We start from the raw sequence: 16,970 nt of genomic DNA, 5'->3' as shown, positions 1-16,970 counted from the left end.
TTAAGCTAGTTGGCAAACTCGAGCAGTGCATCTGGCCCCGTGGAGGGGACACTAGCAGCCCCCTCCGCAGCAGATGGTAGGAAGGACCTGGGGCTCCAGAGCGATTCCCTTGGGACCCAGCCCTGTTGGCCTCTGCCCTCTACTCCATTCATCGCTTCCTGAGTCAGGGAGCTGGGCCCGCCCCTTCCTGCCAGGACCTACTGTCATCACAGAGGAGGCTGAGGGCACAGCTGTCGGCCCAGTGGGCGTAGTAACTCTCCTTCCTCTTTCCCCCGGCTCCATCTCCAGGGAGGAGCAGCCTCTCCCAGGAGAGCCGTGGCTGCCTCACTCTCTCATCCCCCCCTCCCTTCCCCTCTCAGCAGCTTCGCAGTGTGCAGGGCGCTGCACACTGATCTTCATGGCCACCTGGATGCTGGGAAAGGTTACCATCATTACAACCGTGTCACATTGAGAAGATAAAGACTAGGGGTAAATAACCTTCCAAGGAAGGTGCTCAGACACAGACCTCCATGCCCCTCCCTCTCCAGAGCTCAGTCCCATGTCTGGTCTGAGCTCCCATTTTCCTGAAGTTTCTCCTTTCTGGTCACCCCAGGTACCCGGGGAGGTGCCCCATTGTCCCCTGTGTCACACAGGTACCCCCTTCAAGAGCCAGCTCCACGAGCCCCCCAAAAAACTTGGGGTCCAGGATGTGCACAGTAAAGTGCAAGCTGGAGAGACTTTCTCTACCTCATGTCCACCTGTGTGGGTTGGGGGGGTGGGAGGAGGGTGAAGATTCCAGGACAGGAGGACTTGCTGTTGGGCCCTCTGAGTTGGACCCAGTCTGTGTGGAGTACAGCTTGACCTGCACATGTGACTTACACTTGTGGTCGTCAGATGGCTTTCTCAGGGCCAGTGCCAGGCTTCAGATGCAGGGGTGGGGGCAGCAGGTGATGCCCCCAGTGTGGGGAGGGTCTGCCCGTGGCCATGCCTGTTTGTTAGAGCGGGCTGAGCAGTGGGTCTCTGAACTTTCTCTCGTCCTTGACAATGGTCCAGACTGAGTCCCAATCCTGGCCCCAGAAGGACCCTTGATCTTCATCCCAGACTGAGCCTCTACCCTAGGCACCAGCAGAGCCCCGATTTGTCCCAGCCTGTATCCTGGCTCCAGTCCCTGGTCCTGGACTGAGCTTGGTTCCTTGACCCCAATAACTGTCAGAAAAACCTGTGTGGTTGTCCCACAGAGGCAGAGGGGGAAGATGAGGATGCTCTCATGGGGGTGTGGCTTGACCTCACGTCCCACTGTCTGGGATTAGGGACCAGAGGAGCAGCTCTGAACCTCCAGACCAGCCACCAAGGGGCTACCCCTCCTGCATACCCTCAGCCCCATGGCCTCCCCAGCAGCCCTACACAGGCGTGGTGCATGAAGCCCCCTGCCCATGGCTGGCCTCCCCACTCCTCTGCCTGGTAACTGGTGTCTTTTCCTGGCCTGTGTGGGCAGCTTGCTGAGCACAGCTGCAGACAGGCTATATTTAGCGGCTTTAATGAGCTCAGGGTGGCAGACGTCTGCCTTGGGAGCACTTTTCTTGCGTGCGTGTGCGTATGCCTATGTTTGGCACGGTCCGTTCGTGTGTGTGTGTGCGCGCACAGGGAAACGTGCGCCTGTGCATTTGTGTGTGTGCGTTAGCATGTGTGTCCCAGCATCAGTGCAGTCATCTACACAAGGCTCCGTGTGCATCTGTGTGAGTCTGTGCTGCATCTGCATTGCCAGGGACGTGTGCAGCTTCTGACACGTGTAGGGGCGCAAAATAGGAACAAATTATTAGTTCATTCCCTTGTTTGACAAACATTTAATGAGTCTCTTTTATATGCCAGCACCTTAATAGTCTCTGGGGATAAAATGGAACAAAAACAAATCCAGTTCCAGCCTTTAAGGATCTTACAATCTGGGGGTTGGAGGAGGGGAAGACAAATGAAATAACCACAAAACTAAAAGTATAAGGATTAGTCCTAGGACACAGGAAGCCACGGTGCTTTCGGGAGGAGGAGAGTAAGAAGGGAAGGCCCCCAGGAGTAAGGAACACTGAGGTTTCTGTAGGGACTATTCTGTAGGGACTATCCAGGCATAGGGAACAGGATGTACAAAGGCCCTGTGGCGAGAGGAACATGGGATCCTTGACAACTGTCAAAAAGGCCGACGTGGTTGAGCTCAGAGAGGGTGGGGCAAGTGGTGGGAGAGGTGAGTGGAGAGTCGGGCCTGTGGGCAGACCCCACGGGCCTTGGTCAGGATGGGGAAGCCGCAGGAAAGGACAGTGTAGGCTGACATGATAAGATTTTTGTAGGGCAGTTAGAGTCTAGTCATGATTCGGTCGGGGGTTCTAGCAGGAAAAGGAAGGCTCTCGAGCAGCATGACTGGAGGAGAGTCCAGTAGGGGTTTCTTCAATCTCAGGTAAAGGAAACCCGCCAGGCACAGGACGATGCCCTGGGCCACTCCCAGCCCTGAAGGTCGCTGCGTGGAGAGCTCCCCCTCTGTCCCTGCCCCACCTGTGCAGGAGCTTGGCCTTCGGGAGGGACAGGAGAGGGACAGCCTGTGGTGAGTGGGCAGGGAGGGAGCCTCACTGGGGATGGTGGAGGTGGACCTGGAGGGGAGAATGGAGACCATCCTGCACAGTCCACTGACTTATACATGAACAAACCACCTTTTCCTTTATTTTTCTCTAAGCCCCTTTGTAATTTCGACTCTGCATACCCATCCGGCTGGACTCGTGACAGAGACCCCTCTGTGATTCCAGGGGTTTCCCTTTTCCTCATTTTCCTGCCCTTGTTCCAAAGCCCCCAGGGGTCTTCCCCGCCACCCTGGTGGGGAAACAGTGTGTGCACGTGCGAATGTGTGCAGGAAGCTCTCTGTCCACACTCGTGGATGCTGCGGGGCTCCGGGCCCCAGCCTGGTACTCCCTTCCGTCCTGGTCTGCCTAGGGGCCAGGCTCCTTGGGGCACAGGGTGGCCAGACCGTGAAAATCATTCTGTCTCCTCCTGGACTTGTGAGAGTCCCCCACGCTGTGAGGGCACCGCACCTAGTTCTGTCTCCTCCCCTCAGCCTGGGGCAGGGGGTGGGGATCTCTTTTTAGTCTCAGGGAACCTCTGTCTCCTCAAATCCCTTTCTCCTGGGGACAAAAGGGCTTTTAATCACCCTGCTACATGCCCTTTGAAAAAATTCTTATTTTTAATCTGTCTCTTGAGTAGACCGTAGGTAGCACATGTACATCGTATAAAATTCTAAAGGAACGAAGGTGATGAGGGTTCCTCCCTCTCCCCAGAAGCCATGATTGTGACTAGGTTCTTCTAGAACATTCCAGAGATATTCTCTGCATATATGAGCATCTCCCTAAATATTCATTTATATATATATCTTTATATATACCCCACACAGATGGGAGCATTCGGTGCCTTCCACTCTGTACCTTGCTTTTCTCAGATAACAATACATCCTGAGTATTTTACTATCTAAGACATTCAGAAGGGCATCATTCTTTGCAACGGGTGTGTCATATTTCACGGTGGCCTAGTTTATTGAACCAGGCCCCTATTTATGGGCACATAGGTTGCTTTCTGTCTCTTGTCTATATCTTAGAAAGTGTGGCAGTGGTTAGTGTTGTACCCATGTCATTTTGCACATGGACTTGGAATTGCTGGGTCAAGGGCATTCTGTATGTGGAATGACCTTGCCAGACTGCCCTCCACAGAGGCTGTACTGGTTTTTGCTTTCACCCACAATGAATGAGGAGAGGCTGCTTTCCCACACCCTGGGCGGCTGGGTGTTGATAACTGCTAAGGTGGAAAAAAAAGGCGTTTTAGAGTGATTTCAATGAGCGTTCCTGCGGTTTAGGGTTCTAAGGTTGAGCACCTTTTCATATGTTTAAGGGCCCTGCCCCTCTCCTTTTCTGGAGCCCATGTTCATTTTGAGGGGATTACCGTCAGGGAGTGTGCTTTGGGGTTCCTTTGTGTGCTGACTTCCAAGCTGGGCCAGGGCAGGCTTGACAGGGGTTCCTTAGGGGGTAGGACCCAAAGGTTCAGGCAGGCTTCTGCTCCTGATAACCACCTCTCTTCCCATTTCCTTCCCTGCCAGGGATGGCTCTGCTGGCAGAGCCAGTATGGAGGCATTTAAAAGACTGACAAGAACACCCCTTTCTTAACCCCTGCCTTTGTGGGATGATGCTTCAAGAGGATGAAAGAGCCCTTGCCGAGTGACCTGGGTTCAAATCCCCACCCCTTCACTTAACCTCTCTGAGCCTCAGTTTTCTCATCTGTAAAATGGGCAGAGCACCCCTGTCCTCTCAGGATGAATGTGAAGTTTGCCTGAGATGCTGGGCGAGGACTAGAAACTCAAGACCCACCTGAGGAAGACTGCATTTATTACAGAGAGTCACCAGATAGGGGATGCCAAGCCCTTCTAGCATCACTGTGTAGTGGCAGGAGAGGTTCTTTTGGTTGTATATCTGAAAACTTCCCTGGACCTGATTCAAGATGGGGACACTGGGTTCCCCCAAGGGGAGTGGCTCCTCGGAGCTATCCCCAAGCTCCCTTGGCGTGGCCAAAAGTGTGTTTTCAAGAGGCAGGATCTGGGGCCCAGACCCTAGCAAGGGACAGGACTTAGTGGGGACAAGCAACTCTGTGGGGGGCTAATTGGCCCCTGGGGTTTGGCCTCATTAGCCAGATGAATGCAGGCTGACTTGATTGGCTTCTGACCCTGAAAGGCTTAAGGAGTCATAGGAGGGGCCTCGGCCTCTAGATCCCACAGCCCTGGGTAAACATCCCCTGCCAGCATCCCTGCCAAGTGACCACTTGCACTCCTTGCTTGTACAACCTCCTGAAGAGGAGAGAACGCCTTGCCACTGGGCCAGCACGGGTCACTCTTGTACTATTGTAAACATTTCCTTAGTTGTGCTGAAATTCAGAACTCTTCAGAAACTATCCGCACCCCCACTCATCCCGACTCTGTCTTCTGCTCCTGTGACCCAAACACAGCTCAGCTAGGATTTGCAGGCAGCAAATGTCCCATAGAGCCTGCTATTCCCCAGGCTGGTCCCCCTTCCGCAGCTTTCCTGCCCAGTTATTGGGCTCCAGATGTGCCCTCAAAGTGACCTGAGCTGCAGGGAGCAGGACGGGGACGTCCCCTCCTCATTCCATAGTCTCTAGTGTGCGCAGCCTCAGAGGCTGACTACCTTTGGGGGTCCCATTACCCTGGCTCAGGCTGTTTGCAGCCTTTGGTCATGTGACTGGGCTGGGTCACATGACATAGGCCTTGATCATGTGACCCTAGGGGCTTGAGAGATCCTTGAAGGCACCTGCTATATATCTGATTCATCTTGGTACTTCCAGCCCCGACACAAGTTTGGGCAATAACCAATGGAGGAGGAATTGGCAAGTCATTTCAAGTTGGATTTTTAACCCAAATGCAGGATGGTGATTCACTCATCGTGTTTCACATTCGTTCTTTCCTTCCATAAGCATGTCATTTCCTTTTGCATTCTGTCATTTGCTGTCAGCTCCCAGAGGGCAGGGCATTTCACTTTGTTTTGTCTGTAGTGTTTGCATTTAGCAGAGTCAGGGGTAGTAGCTTGTTGAAAATGTTCTTATCGTAAACACGACACAAGGTTGTAGTGCATTCAATCGATGTATTCATAAATAGTTGTAAACTAAAAGAAATATGAGTTTGCTAGAGAAAAATGGAAAATAGAGAAAAGCAGAAAGTTAAAAAAAATCACCCATTGTTCCACCATCCAGAGAAAACCACTTATAAACATTTTGGTGTGCTTTCTTCCAATATCAGGCCTCCAACCCATCCTCCACCCCCTCCACCTAGATTGCTGTTTTTGCATAAAGCCAGGGGCTGGGGCACCGTGGAGGAGGGTGGCCTGGAGTCTGGCTGGTGAACAAAGTTGGTGGCTTTTTAATTGTTCTCTGGAGCCCTCAGTGGCTGCCTAGGTCAAGGGTCGGGGGGAGTAAGGAAGCGGGGCTCTGGGCCCCCCAACCTTTTTCAGTCAGAGCCGTCCCCTTTCACCTGTTCTGCAAATTGGGTTTCTAAGGAAAATTTCACTGGGCAAAAGATTTCACCGTTAATTTTTTTAAGTTTTAAAACCATCCAGCGTGGGCCCATTCTTTCCCTTTCTTCACACTGTCCCATCCGCATCGTGGCCCCGTTCATGAACCTGCACTCCTTGAGCCGCTATGAGAGCTGCGGGTTCCAACCTGGTTTGTCTTTCTGCCAGTGTCCCCTCCTCCCCAGATGCCCTAAGCCCTTGGCACTACCTTGGGCTCCCAGCCCAGTGACCCTACCCAACAAGCAATGAGGTGGGGTTGGCCAGAGATGTCCGAGTGAGCCTATCAGGGCTCTGGGGGACCATTGCTTCCTTTTCTAAGGGTCCCCAAACACTTGTTTGTTAATTTGCAACAGGTCTTGCCTGGAAATTGACATGCAGCTCCCTAGATAGACTCAACCACTTTGAAAATCCAGGTGACATTTGCCACCTGCCATTTCTTGGTTCCTCTTCCTTCCTCTGGCATCCCTCAAAGCAACGCGCGCATCATGCCTGCAGGTCCCATTAGGGTCTAAGAGTCTAATTCTGCTGGGCGTGGAGGCTTGAGCTCACACAGCATGCTTGGACTCAGGGAATCTCCGACTGCCTGACTCCTAAGAGGGAATGAGGTCTGACCCCCTCATTTTGCGGTCGCGGGGAGGGTGCCCGAGGTCACCTTCTGACTAGGGTACTTATTTCCCATCCCAGGACTCGTCCATGCCTGTCTCCCGTGTGTGTGTCCTTCTCCATGTGGGTCTACCTGGGGGATTGGGGCCGTGATCTGAGCCTCCTGCTTGCAGCTGAATGAAGCTCTAGATCTTCCCAGACATTTGTAGGTATATGCCATGCATCTCACACAGAGCAAGATAGCCAAGCCATTGGGTTTATGCAAACACACACGTGTGTGTGTGTTTGCCCATGCATGTGCTTCCATGTGCTCTAAAGGATTAGATACTTTTGCAGATATGTCTCAGGACGTGCCATGTGGCCTCAAGCTGGGCCCAGCTCTGCTCATTTGACCCCAGGAGTGACTAAGAGAGGTGGGGCAACTGCCAGGGCTGGTAGAATGGAGGGTAAAATTGAGGGGTCAGCTTTAGCCCGGGGGCACCCCCAGCACCCACTCCTTGTGGGTCCCAGTGGCGGGTGGAGAGGGAGATGGAGTCTTTGGGCGAACTGGGTGATGCTTTGCTTAGGGTGCTGAGTGCATGGGTGACAACCTTGGCTTTTGTCTTGAGAGGAGTGTAGCACATCAGTGATTAGAGGGATGATCATGATTTGTGCCTTTCCAAGGATGTGATTAAGCAAAAATAGCCTCTATTCTTCAGGCGGCAGGAGGCACCACGGTGAGCTGGGGGGTGGCCACTGGTCCTGGTGCCAGGGCTGGCAGGGGTGCTGGGAGCAGGCGTTGTAGTAGCTGGCCTGCCTCAGAGCTTGTCACAAAACATTGTCACAAAAACAGTTGTGGGCTCACCCCGCCCCAGATCTGGGCACGGCAGGGACCCAGCCTGAATAGCGCCATGCAAACAGAAATGAACAGGAAGTGGGAAGAAACAGGCAGCCTGCTAATGAGGTCCTGGGGCCCCTGGAATGTGGCTCCCCACCACCCAGGAACCCCTGCCAGCAGCTCTTGTCACCAGAGGCTCTGGGGAAGCCTCTAGGGGCAGAGTGATAAGGCCCCGGCCAGGAAGCTCTAGAATTCCCAGAGGTTCCCTGATACCACTTCCCTGGGGACTTTCAAGCAATGTGCCTCCTGGTGGATGATGCTCCCCTGATCCCAATTTCTCCTGGGGGTTTGACAGCATAGAGATGTCTCACAGGTCATGTGTACCCTGGGATCTTCACTTGCAGTAAGTTTTCACAAAAATGTCATGCTAGGTCCTGACCACTGGTAAAACTTGCTCTCAAGGGGTCCACAGTCTGATGAGGAAAGTAGACAAATAATCTCACAGCAGCAAGCCAGGCCCAGCCAGGCACCCTGTGAGATAACCATCTCTGCCTGAGTAGATCTGAGAAAGCTTTCCAGAGGTGGTGACAATTGAGCAGGTTCGTAGGTTAGGTAGGAGTTTGCTGGTCTGCAGAGGGAGGAAGGGCTTCCCAGGCAGAGGGCTCAGCATGAGCAAAGGCATGGAAGAGTGAAAGAGTTGTGTCTCGTGGGTGAGTCAGAGCCAGTGGCCTCAGTCACTGTGGTGGGAATGTCTGGCTCTTAGAAGAGCAGAACCCTTGTGGGCAAGGTACTGGCAGGTGGGTTCTAGGCTGCCTTTCTGTTGGTCTACAGAGACCTCTTCTAAGACTGAAGATGGGGAAACTCTGGTCCTGTTAGTCAGCTCTCAGGGGGCCAGAATCCAGATCTGGCAGGCGAGGTCTCCCCACCTCCATCTTCCAGAGCAAAGCATTTCTGGCTTTTGTGCATTAAAAGGAAGCCAGTCTCCATCTTCAAACAGCATGGGAGGCCAGACTCTTCCCCTTGGCTAGGGAAGGGGTGAGGGATGCTGAAGACAACCCTGCTGGTCTCCCATCTCCACTGAGCCAGGAACTGCCTCAGCATCATTCGTGGCCAGGACGCAGCACAGATTTGATGCCCAGGGCATCACATGGGCCCCAAGGGAGCTGGCCACAGGAAGATCAAGGATGCGGGTGCTCTCGGTCTGTGTAATCAGTGAGGGTGCAGGATGCAGTCCCCACATACTGGAGGACATGGTGCCCAGGAGATGGCAGGACCCTCATGTCTTCCCTGCAACTTATTTATAGCCTCGCTATGGTAATTTGTGGCAATCACAGCATTTAATTCTGTAATCACACTGCAAGCAGGCATCCAGCCCAGTGAGGCTGGGGAGCCTGCCAGGGCTCAGGGAGGAACTTGGGGGCAGGGCAGGAGTGTGGAGGCGGTGATGTCCCCATCAGCCTCCGGCCCCATTGTGTCAGCTGTGGCTCTGGCTGTGTGCCCCCCGATGCACCCTGGATAATAGTAATAATAATAAACTATTAACATTTATATAGCACTTACCATGTTCCAGGCCCTGTCCTAAGCACGTTGTATGTATGGGCTCATTTATCCTCATCACCACTCCGTGAGGTAGCTGCTATTATTATGTCCATATTCCAGATGAGGAAACTGAGACCCAGGGCACACAGCTGGTAAGAGCCTAGATTTGTACTCAGGCATTCTGGCTCCAAAGTCCATGGTCCCAACTAGGTTTCTCCCGGCCCCAGAAGTGAGGGGTCTCCCAGGCTCCCCGCCCATGACCTCAGCTCTGCCCAGCTCCTGGTTCCTCCTGGTCCAGCTGCCCCAGGGCTGCACACATGAGGCTGCACACACCACGAAGTATGGTTGCTTCATCCTGGGGAAGCGACACTCAGCTTCCCTCCTGGACACTCTCGGGGTTTCCTACTAGCAAACTTTCACGTGCGGTGGGAAGAAGTCTCGGGGGCTTTAGTCTTCAGGGTGTCACATCAATTTGTGCTCCTGTTTTTTCTCCTGCAGAATGGGGATTGTCGTGTCTACCTCACTGGGAAGCTGTGGAGATCAGTGGGGATGGGAGGGGAGCCACTTTGTCAAGCATCGTCTTCTGCTGAGTGTGGGGCAGCTCACTCAGTCTTTAATTAGTTGTGTGGTTTGGGGCAAGTGACCTTGGTTGTTCGAGCCTCAGTTTTCTCATCTGTAAAATGGGGCTAATAATAAGAGGACCACAGCTCAGAGGATAACTGTGGGGACTAGATGAGATGGTACCTGTAAAGCTCATTGTGCCTGGGACGTAATACTGCTCAACAAAACGGAGCCATTTACTGGTGTCTTTTAGCATAATCCTGTCCTGAAGGCAGGACCCAGACCTCTTCTAGCCAAGCCCAGGGCAAGGTCTACAGGATGTTCGAATTAAGGCAGAAGAGTCTGAGCCACTGAAGGCGTCTCAGTAAGCACAGGGCAGAGTCCGGCCTCAAAACAAGTTTTTTCTCGTCTTCCTCCAAGCCAAACCTCTCCATCATTTGGGAAACGATTTTCTGTCTGTGTGGGCAGCAGCTCCGAGCTCATAAAGCAGTTACCCTAAGACCAGGGTTGTGTCTGTGAGGACAGAATATTTCAGAAATGCACTTGCTGACTGAGAAAAGCTTCTCACTTGGAATTCTTTGCACGCTCCCTCCCCTGGGGCCAGTAGTGGCTGAGATGATGTTGACTCAGAAACATGTTGGCCAGGGCTCTCGCCCACGCCTACTGCAGGGTTGCCTGTAAAGCCCCTGGGAAGGCCCCTCCCCAGATGTGACTCCTAGTGGGTGCTGCAGGCTCGTGGCAGGGGGTGGGGGTGGAGTGGGAAGGAGAAAGGGCCATCCTGTCTAGAACCGGATGCTTTAGAGATGAACCGCTTGAAGGCAAACAAATGGTTGGTTCACAGTCTAGCTTTGTGGTTCAGCCACACAGAGAAAATAGTATCCTTCTCATGGGGAGAAAGGAGAGGTGGTGAGGATTCCTCAGTGTGGCCGGCATCACCGGGTGGGCCATGAGGGGGCCGTTGGATGTCTTGGAGGTGCCTCTCCACCGGAGAGTCCAGTGCAGTGACATTCAGAAATGCGGGTGTTAGATCAGATAAACTGTTCTGTAAGGAGACAGATGGCCCATAGTTTCGGCTTTGCCAGCTGTAAGAACTCTGTGGCAATTACTTAACTCTGCTTCTGTGGCACAAAAGCAGCCACAGACAATACATAAATGAAAAAGTCGGTTGTGTCCCAATAAAACTTTATTTACAAAAACAGACGGCGGGCCAGATTTGGTCCACGGCTGTAGTTTACATGTTAGAGGAATGAGAGCTCAGCCAGGGCTGGATGCCGAGGAGCACTTACTGGAGGAGGACATGGCAGCCGAGAGAAGCAAGAAAAACATTCCTGGCAGTGGCTGGCTTCACCCCAAATCTCGTGTGTGACGGTGAGTGTGCTCCTGGATGCTGGCCTTGCCTCTCGGAGGATCCACCTTCCCTGGACCGAGGTCCCATAACTTAAGGCCTTGCTGTCACTCCGAGAGCTTCAAACAGGCCTTTAAAAAATACTTTACCCAGCTCCTCTAGTCGTTTTCAGAGGGATGCTTGGCCCAAGTTTCCCTCCGTAACTGGTAGTCACCAGATGGCATCTGTCCTGTTGCTCTCTCGTTACTGGTGAGAAAAGCAGAATAGTTCCTTTCTGGGACACCCCTCCTGGCCTCAGGGACAGACAGCATCCATGATGGCCTCACACTGCCGGCCTCCCTTTCTTTTTCTTCCCTTTTTTTTTTTTTTAAATAAATTTATTTATTTTTGGCTGCGTTGGGTCTTCGTTGCTGCGCGCGGGCTTTCTCTAGTTGCGGCGAGCAGGGACTACTCTTTGTTGCAGTGCATGGGCTTCTCACTGCAGTGGCTTCTCTTGTTGCGGAGCATGGGCTCTAGGTGCATGGGCTTCAGTAGTTGTGGCACACGGGCTTCAGTAGATGTGGCTCGCGGGCTCTAGAGCGCAGGCTCAGTAGTTGTGGCGCACGGGCTTAGTTGCTCCGCGACATGTGGGATCTTCCCGGGCCAGGGCTCGAACCCGTGTTCCCTGCATTGGCAGGCAGATTCTTGACCACTGCGCCACCAGGGAAGTCCCCGGCCTCCCCTTCTTCAGGAGGAGAAAGGTTTCAGGTTGTGTATCTGTCGGCGGCAGGGGCTGGGCAGCGTGACCCTCCCGAGCTGGGGACCCTGTCATTCCAGCTCACCTGGGAGCCCAGGCCTCATGCCAGCTGGGCCCAGGGAACATCCAGTCACTGTGAGGGAGGCCTGGAGATGCTGAGTCCTCTGTCCACCCCACAGGAGAACTGTACCGGGTTTCCTTGAGGAGACGGAGGTTCCCAGCCCAGGGAAGCATCGAGATCCACGAAGACAATGAGGTGGGTTTCTGAGGGTGTCTGGGCCACCTCTGTGGTCAGGATGTCAGGAAGAGCCCCGAGCTGGTAGACAGGCCACCCACTTTTCACTCAGCTCTTCATCTGACTTGCTGTGTGACGTCGCGCTGGTCCCTGTCCTTCTCTGGGCTTCTGGATCCCACATGAACTGAAAGAGTCTCTTGGGACTCTTCCCACCCTGACACGGAGGGGCTTGCCCTCCTAGCAGCCTGTGCCCCTCACTCTGAATGCACAGGAGGTGCCGTCAGAGTCCCCCTGTGTGTGTGTGATTCTCTGTGTGCCCCCTGCCCCCACCTCCCCATTGCCGGTCTCTCTCTCTCCTGACTGATGTCCCTCTTAGGAAGGCTGCCCGCAGCGCTCCTGCAAGACGCACGTCCTCCTGCTGGTGCTGCACGGGGGGAACATCCTGGACACGGGCTCGGGGGACCCGTCCTGCAAGGTGGCCGACATCCACACCTTCAGCTCCGTGCTGGAGAAGGTCACGCGCGCCCACTTCCCCGCAGCCCTGGGCCACATCCTCATCAAGTTCGTCCCCTGTCCCGCCATCTGCTCTGAGGCTTTCTCACTCGTCTCCAAGTGAGTCCCTTTCTGCTTGTTTGGACTGGCTGGGGTTGGTGGGGGGGGCCGAAGCGGAGGGGCTGCCCCTGCCACATGGGTACGTGGTGGGCAGGTAGGTGCCTTCCTAGGCCTCTCTGGGGTGTCAGGTCCCGATCAACCACGAGCATCACCAGTGGGAAGTGGTCAGCTAGAGTCCAAAGTGATTAACACTTGCGCACCGAATCCTCTTCTGCCCGGGGCTGGGTGGTGCTCAGACCCACTTCCTGTGCTCAACAGGCCCTGGTCTCCTTGGCCCAGACAAGGAAGCTGAGGCATTGAGAGGTCAAGCAATGTCCCCAGGGTTACGCAGCCCGTGGACCCAGGAGTCAAACCCAGGCAGCCCCACTCTCGAGCCACACAATTAAGAGCCAGTAGAGATGTGTGCTATGATGGAGGGGGCACAGGGCACTGCGGACACTCAGAGAGAGGGCCAGGGAGGCTTCCTGGAGGAGGTGACTTTTGGGTGTGCTTTGAGAGTAGCGTAACATCTTAAGGGTGCGGGCTCTCCCGTCAGCCTGGATTTGAGTTCCGGCTGTGTAACCTGGGGGAAGTTGTTTAACCTCTCCCTGTGTGTTTCCTTATCTGTAAAATGGGGATGATCATGGTATTAACCACCTCCTAGAGTTATCGTGAGGATTCTGTGTGCTAGTGTGTGTGAAGCACGTGGCAAGGCACAGGCATTAGCTGAGACTCACATCACCATCCTGGTAGGGGAGAAGGCACTGTCCTTGTTGGTGGACAGTGGGCCAGGGCAGGAGAAGAGAACCCTGCTGGCTGGGAATAAGGCAGTGTGCTTGCAGGGCTTAGTTCTTCACGAACCTGCCCTGGAACCAGTACGGGACAGATTGTGAAACTGGGGGCCCTCAGAACCTGGGGGACTTTGGGAGATCCTGCCCACTGCTCCAGGACCCGGGGGCTCCCTCAGGTGCTCCCCAGATGCCTGCCCTGTTGAACCAGCTGAAGGTGGTGCCTGGAGCCAGCTGGGAGCCCTGGCTGCTCAGCAGTGATATAGGCAAACAAGACCCTGAGCACCTGTGTGGCAAACGGCTGGCTCTCGAGCCTGGAGCCTGGAACTTTCTGCAGCTGGGGTGAAAGGGAGGCCAGTGGCACCTCGGTCTCGCCCCTCACCCCCTTTCATAGCTTCTGCAGAGGAGCCCCCATCCATGTGGGGTTTGGGGAGGGTGGAGAGGGATCCCCAGTCTGGTGCCAACTCCCCAGTGGGATGGAGTGGGTGCTCTGGATCAGGTGTGGCTCTAAGGAGAGGGGCTCAGCGTCAGGCTGCTTCAGGGGGAACATGGGGAGGGCATGCAGGGAGTCCCCTCTGAGAGAGAGTTCTCCCCTCTGAGAGAGAAAGGAAAGTCTCCTCTGCCTTCTAGATTTATCCGTGTTCCCAGGACACGGGCTGGGCAGATCCCAACCAGAGTTGGAAGGAAGGAGATTCGGTCAGGAAGGAGAGTAGTTCCCCAACCTGGTTAATGGCCCAGACTCCGGGTGTGTTTTTTGTTAAACTGCTAGGCGGTCGGGCTTCCCCCTGGGTGGGCTGAGTCCGGAGGGGAGGAGCCCTAGAATCTGCATCCCGACTTCCTCCACGCTTTTGCTCTGCAGCGGGTTTGGGAAGCAGAGCTGAAAGAAGGCTCAGTCCCTCACTGCCAGTAGTCGGAGTTAATTGTGTTCCTTCATCATCAATCTCAGGACTCCCCACCCCTCCCCACTCTCCCCCAGGACATCTGACCTCCAGGGCCGGGTCACCAGGCTTGATCTCCAGGAAGACAAATGGCCCGGCATCCACTGGAGGGGCCAGCCGGAGGGAGCCTAGCTGTCCCCCAGGCAGCTCCTTACCCCAGCCATCGATCACCCCTAATCACTGCTGGGAAGGAGGTCTTTCTCAGCTAATTAAAATCTCTCCGGCTGCAATTGAGGGCTGTTTCCTCTAATTTGTGTTTCTTTTGGAGATGAGGAATGGCTGTTAGGCCCGCCTGGCACACCATGAGGTCTCTGCCTCCTGTCCAGGGTGCCCTGAGCCCTGTCACCTTCCCCAGTTTCTGTCAGGTCCCTGTTGGGCCCTGGGATGACCTGAGCTTGGACTATGGGGGAAGGGCAGGCTCTGGGGAGGGGACGTACAGTCCCTCCTTCTGTTGTCCCTCCCGGCCAGCTGGGTCCGGTACCCCAGGGGACAGAGGTAGGATGGGTGGGGTGCAGGCAGGCACAGGCAGCTGGGAGCTGGTCCCTATTGGGGCTGAGCTGCCCAGAGAGAGGGAGGCAGGAAGTGAGGGGCCCACGCAGCGGCTGAGGATCAATCCACTGGTGTGGGGGGGGGGTGCTGTAGGACAGGCGCTCTCAGTCCTTTCTGGGGTCACAGACCTTTCTGCAAAGCCCTTGATGGCTCTGATCCTCTCCCCAGAAAGATGGACACGATATCATGCGTGCAGCTGCGTGCCCACCTCCAAGCTGTGGCCGATGTGTGATACCCATGCCTGGCACGCCCTCTCACCTCCCTTCTAGCTTCCCTAAAGCCTTTCTTGAAGCCTAGTTCAAACCTCACCTCCTCCAGGAAGTCTGCCATGATGACATGTCCCCATCCTGATCCACACCAGAGGCTTCCTCCATAACTGGGGTGTCCTTTGAAGCCATACAGAAAAGGGCAGAGAGCACTGCTGTCATAAGAGGCACAGGGCCCACATCATGGCTGGCACGGGATGGACATACAGGGGATTCAGCAGAGGCTTGCCCCTCCCTCCACCCCCACCCCACTGCCTGTGCTTTGTCTCGTCCGGCCCCTGCCTGTGTCCTCCTGAAGAGTCCCCGAGCCGAACGCCCAATTCCTGGCCAGCATGTGCTCTCTTTTGCCCAGCTGGGCTTACCTTGGCCCCCTGTCTGCAGCCTGAATCCCTACAGCCACGATGAGGGCTGTCTCAGCAACAGCCAGGACCACATCCCTCTGGCCGCCCTGCCCCTGTTGGCCATCTCCTCCCCGCAGTACCAGGATGCAGTTGCCACCGTCATCGAGCGAGCCAACCAGGTGTACATGGAGTTCCTCAAATCCCCCGATGGGATTGGCTTCAGTGGGCAGGTAGGACAGCCTGCCCTCACCTCCCTGTCCTGGTCCCTGCCTGGAGAGAGGCTGGGGTCTTCCAGAAGGATCTAGACCAGGGTGCCCTGGAGCCCTAGCTTCTGAGATCCAAAGAGGCTTTTGAGATCTTTGAGTTTATCCTCATTTTACAGATAGAAAAACTGAGGCCAACATCTGAGTTCTGATTTTCAGCCCATGCTGATCTGTGGCCCAAGTCTGACCCCTGACTGTAGCCTGCCTCCTGTCCTCAAGCTGACCCTCCCATCCCCCTGTTGGGACTCTCAGTGCCTCCCTGGGAGAGGCTCCTTGTTCCCCCGCGGACAGGCGACCCACGCTCTGGCTGGGTGTGGAGTGGGGGTGGGGGGTGGCAGCGGGCAGGCCTGCAGTCCCAGCTCTGCCTTCTCCAGGTGTGTCTCATCGGGGACTGTGTGGGGGGCCTCCTGGCCTTCGATGCCATCTGCTACAGCGCGGGGCCCTCAGGTGACAGCCCTGGCAGCAGCAGCCGGAAGGGGAGCGTCGGCAGCACCCAGGTGCGGGCCAGATAGTGGGAATGGGGGAGGGTCTGTCCTTGGGAGCCCCAGCCCCGGCCCCAGGGGAACAGGGCCTTTCTTGGGGGAGCAGTGTTAGCTTTTCATGTTTGTGCTGTGACATCCACGTTACAAGGTATCGTATCACAGTCCTGCAAGAGTAGTGGGAGATGATTATTACAGGTGAAGAAACTGAAGCCCAGAGAGGGCTCATGCCGGGTTTGGTCCCTAGACAGCTGTCCGGAGTCCTGCTGGGTTGCCGAGCCCTTTGGACTTGGGGGAAAGCCCTGTGCCTAGAATCCCACCGTTACTGTGCTGTGGCTCCCATGCCCCTTTTGGAAGAAGTACTGCCTCTCACACCGTAGGAGAAAGGGGTTCATCTGTGCTGGGGGAGGAGGCGGGGCCCCAGAGTCTCCGGTGACCGAAGTGTCCTCCTGTCCTCTGCTCGGCCGCAAAGGACACCCCGGTTGTGGTGGAGGAGGAATGCAGCCTGGCCGGCAGCAAGCGACTCAGCAAGAGCAGCATCGATGTCTCCAGCGCGTTGGAGGATGAAGAACCCAAGAGGCCATTGCCCCGGAAACAGAGCGACTCCTCCACCTATGACTGCGAGGCCATCACCCAGCATCACGCCTTCCTATCAAGGTAACTGCTCCTTGTGCCTGCTGCCTTCCAGCAAAGTGTCCAGCGGGACAGGACCTCGGCCCATAGTCATCTGGGAGGCCTGTGACTCCCAGGCCCTTGCATTGGGGTGGGGGGAAGGGAGCAGCACTGAAATGCTGGGACCAAGGCCATTTCCCACGGACCCTGCGCCAAGACCCTGGACTCTGCAC

The 16,970-nt window shown here is 55.3% G+C and overlaps 1 protein-coding gene across 1 annotated transcript in view; it reads left to right on the top strand.

Moving 5' to 3' along the window:
• The window catches only part of PITPNM3 (PITPNM family member 3), a gene marked incomplete at its 3' end in the record, with an annotated part of 86,011 nt that overhangs the window by 48,492 nt on the left and 20,549 nt on the right, over nt 1-16,970 (top strand). Inside the window, exons 5-9 of the mRNA XM_079725270.1 lie at nt 11,855-11,931; nt 12,287-12,522; nt 15,424-15,613; nt 16,021-16,143; nt 16,598-16,782. Coding sequence (XP_079581396.1) covers nt 11,855-11,931; nt 12,287-12,522; nt 15,424-15,613; nt 16,021-16,143; nt 16,598-16,782 — 811 coding nt within the window. The remainder of the gene's footprint in view (nt 1-11,854; nt 11,932-12,286; nt 12,523-15,423; nt 15,614-16,020; nt 16,144-16,597; nt 16,783-16,970) is intronic.

Source organism: Hyperoodon ampullatus, assembly GCF_949752795.1.
Source record: "Hyperoodon ampullatus genome assembly, chromosome: 19".
Taxonomy (NCBI): domain Eukaryota; kingdom Metazoa; phylum Chordata; class Mammalia; order Artiodactyla; family Ziphiidae; genus Hyperoodon; species Hyperoodon ampullatus.
The sequence above is the reverse complement of the archived record's forward strand: the minus strand, read 5'-3'. Positions and strand labels throughout refer to the sequence as shown.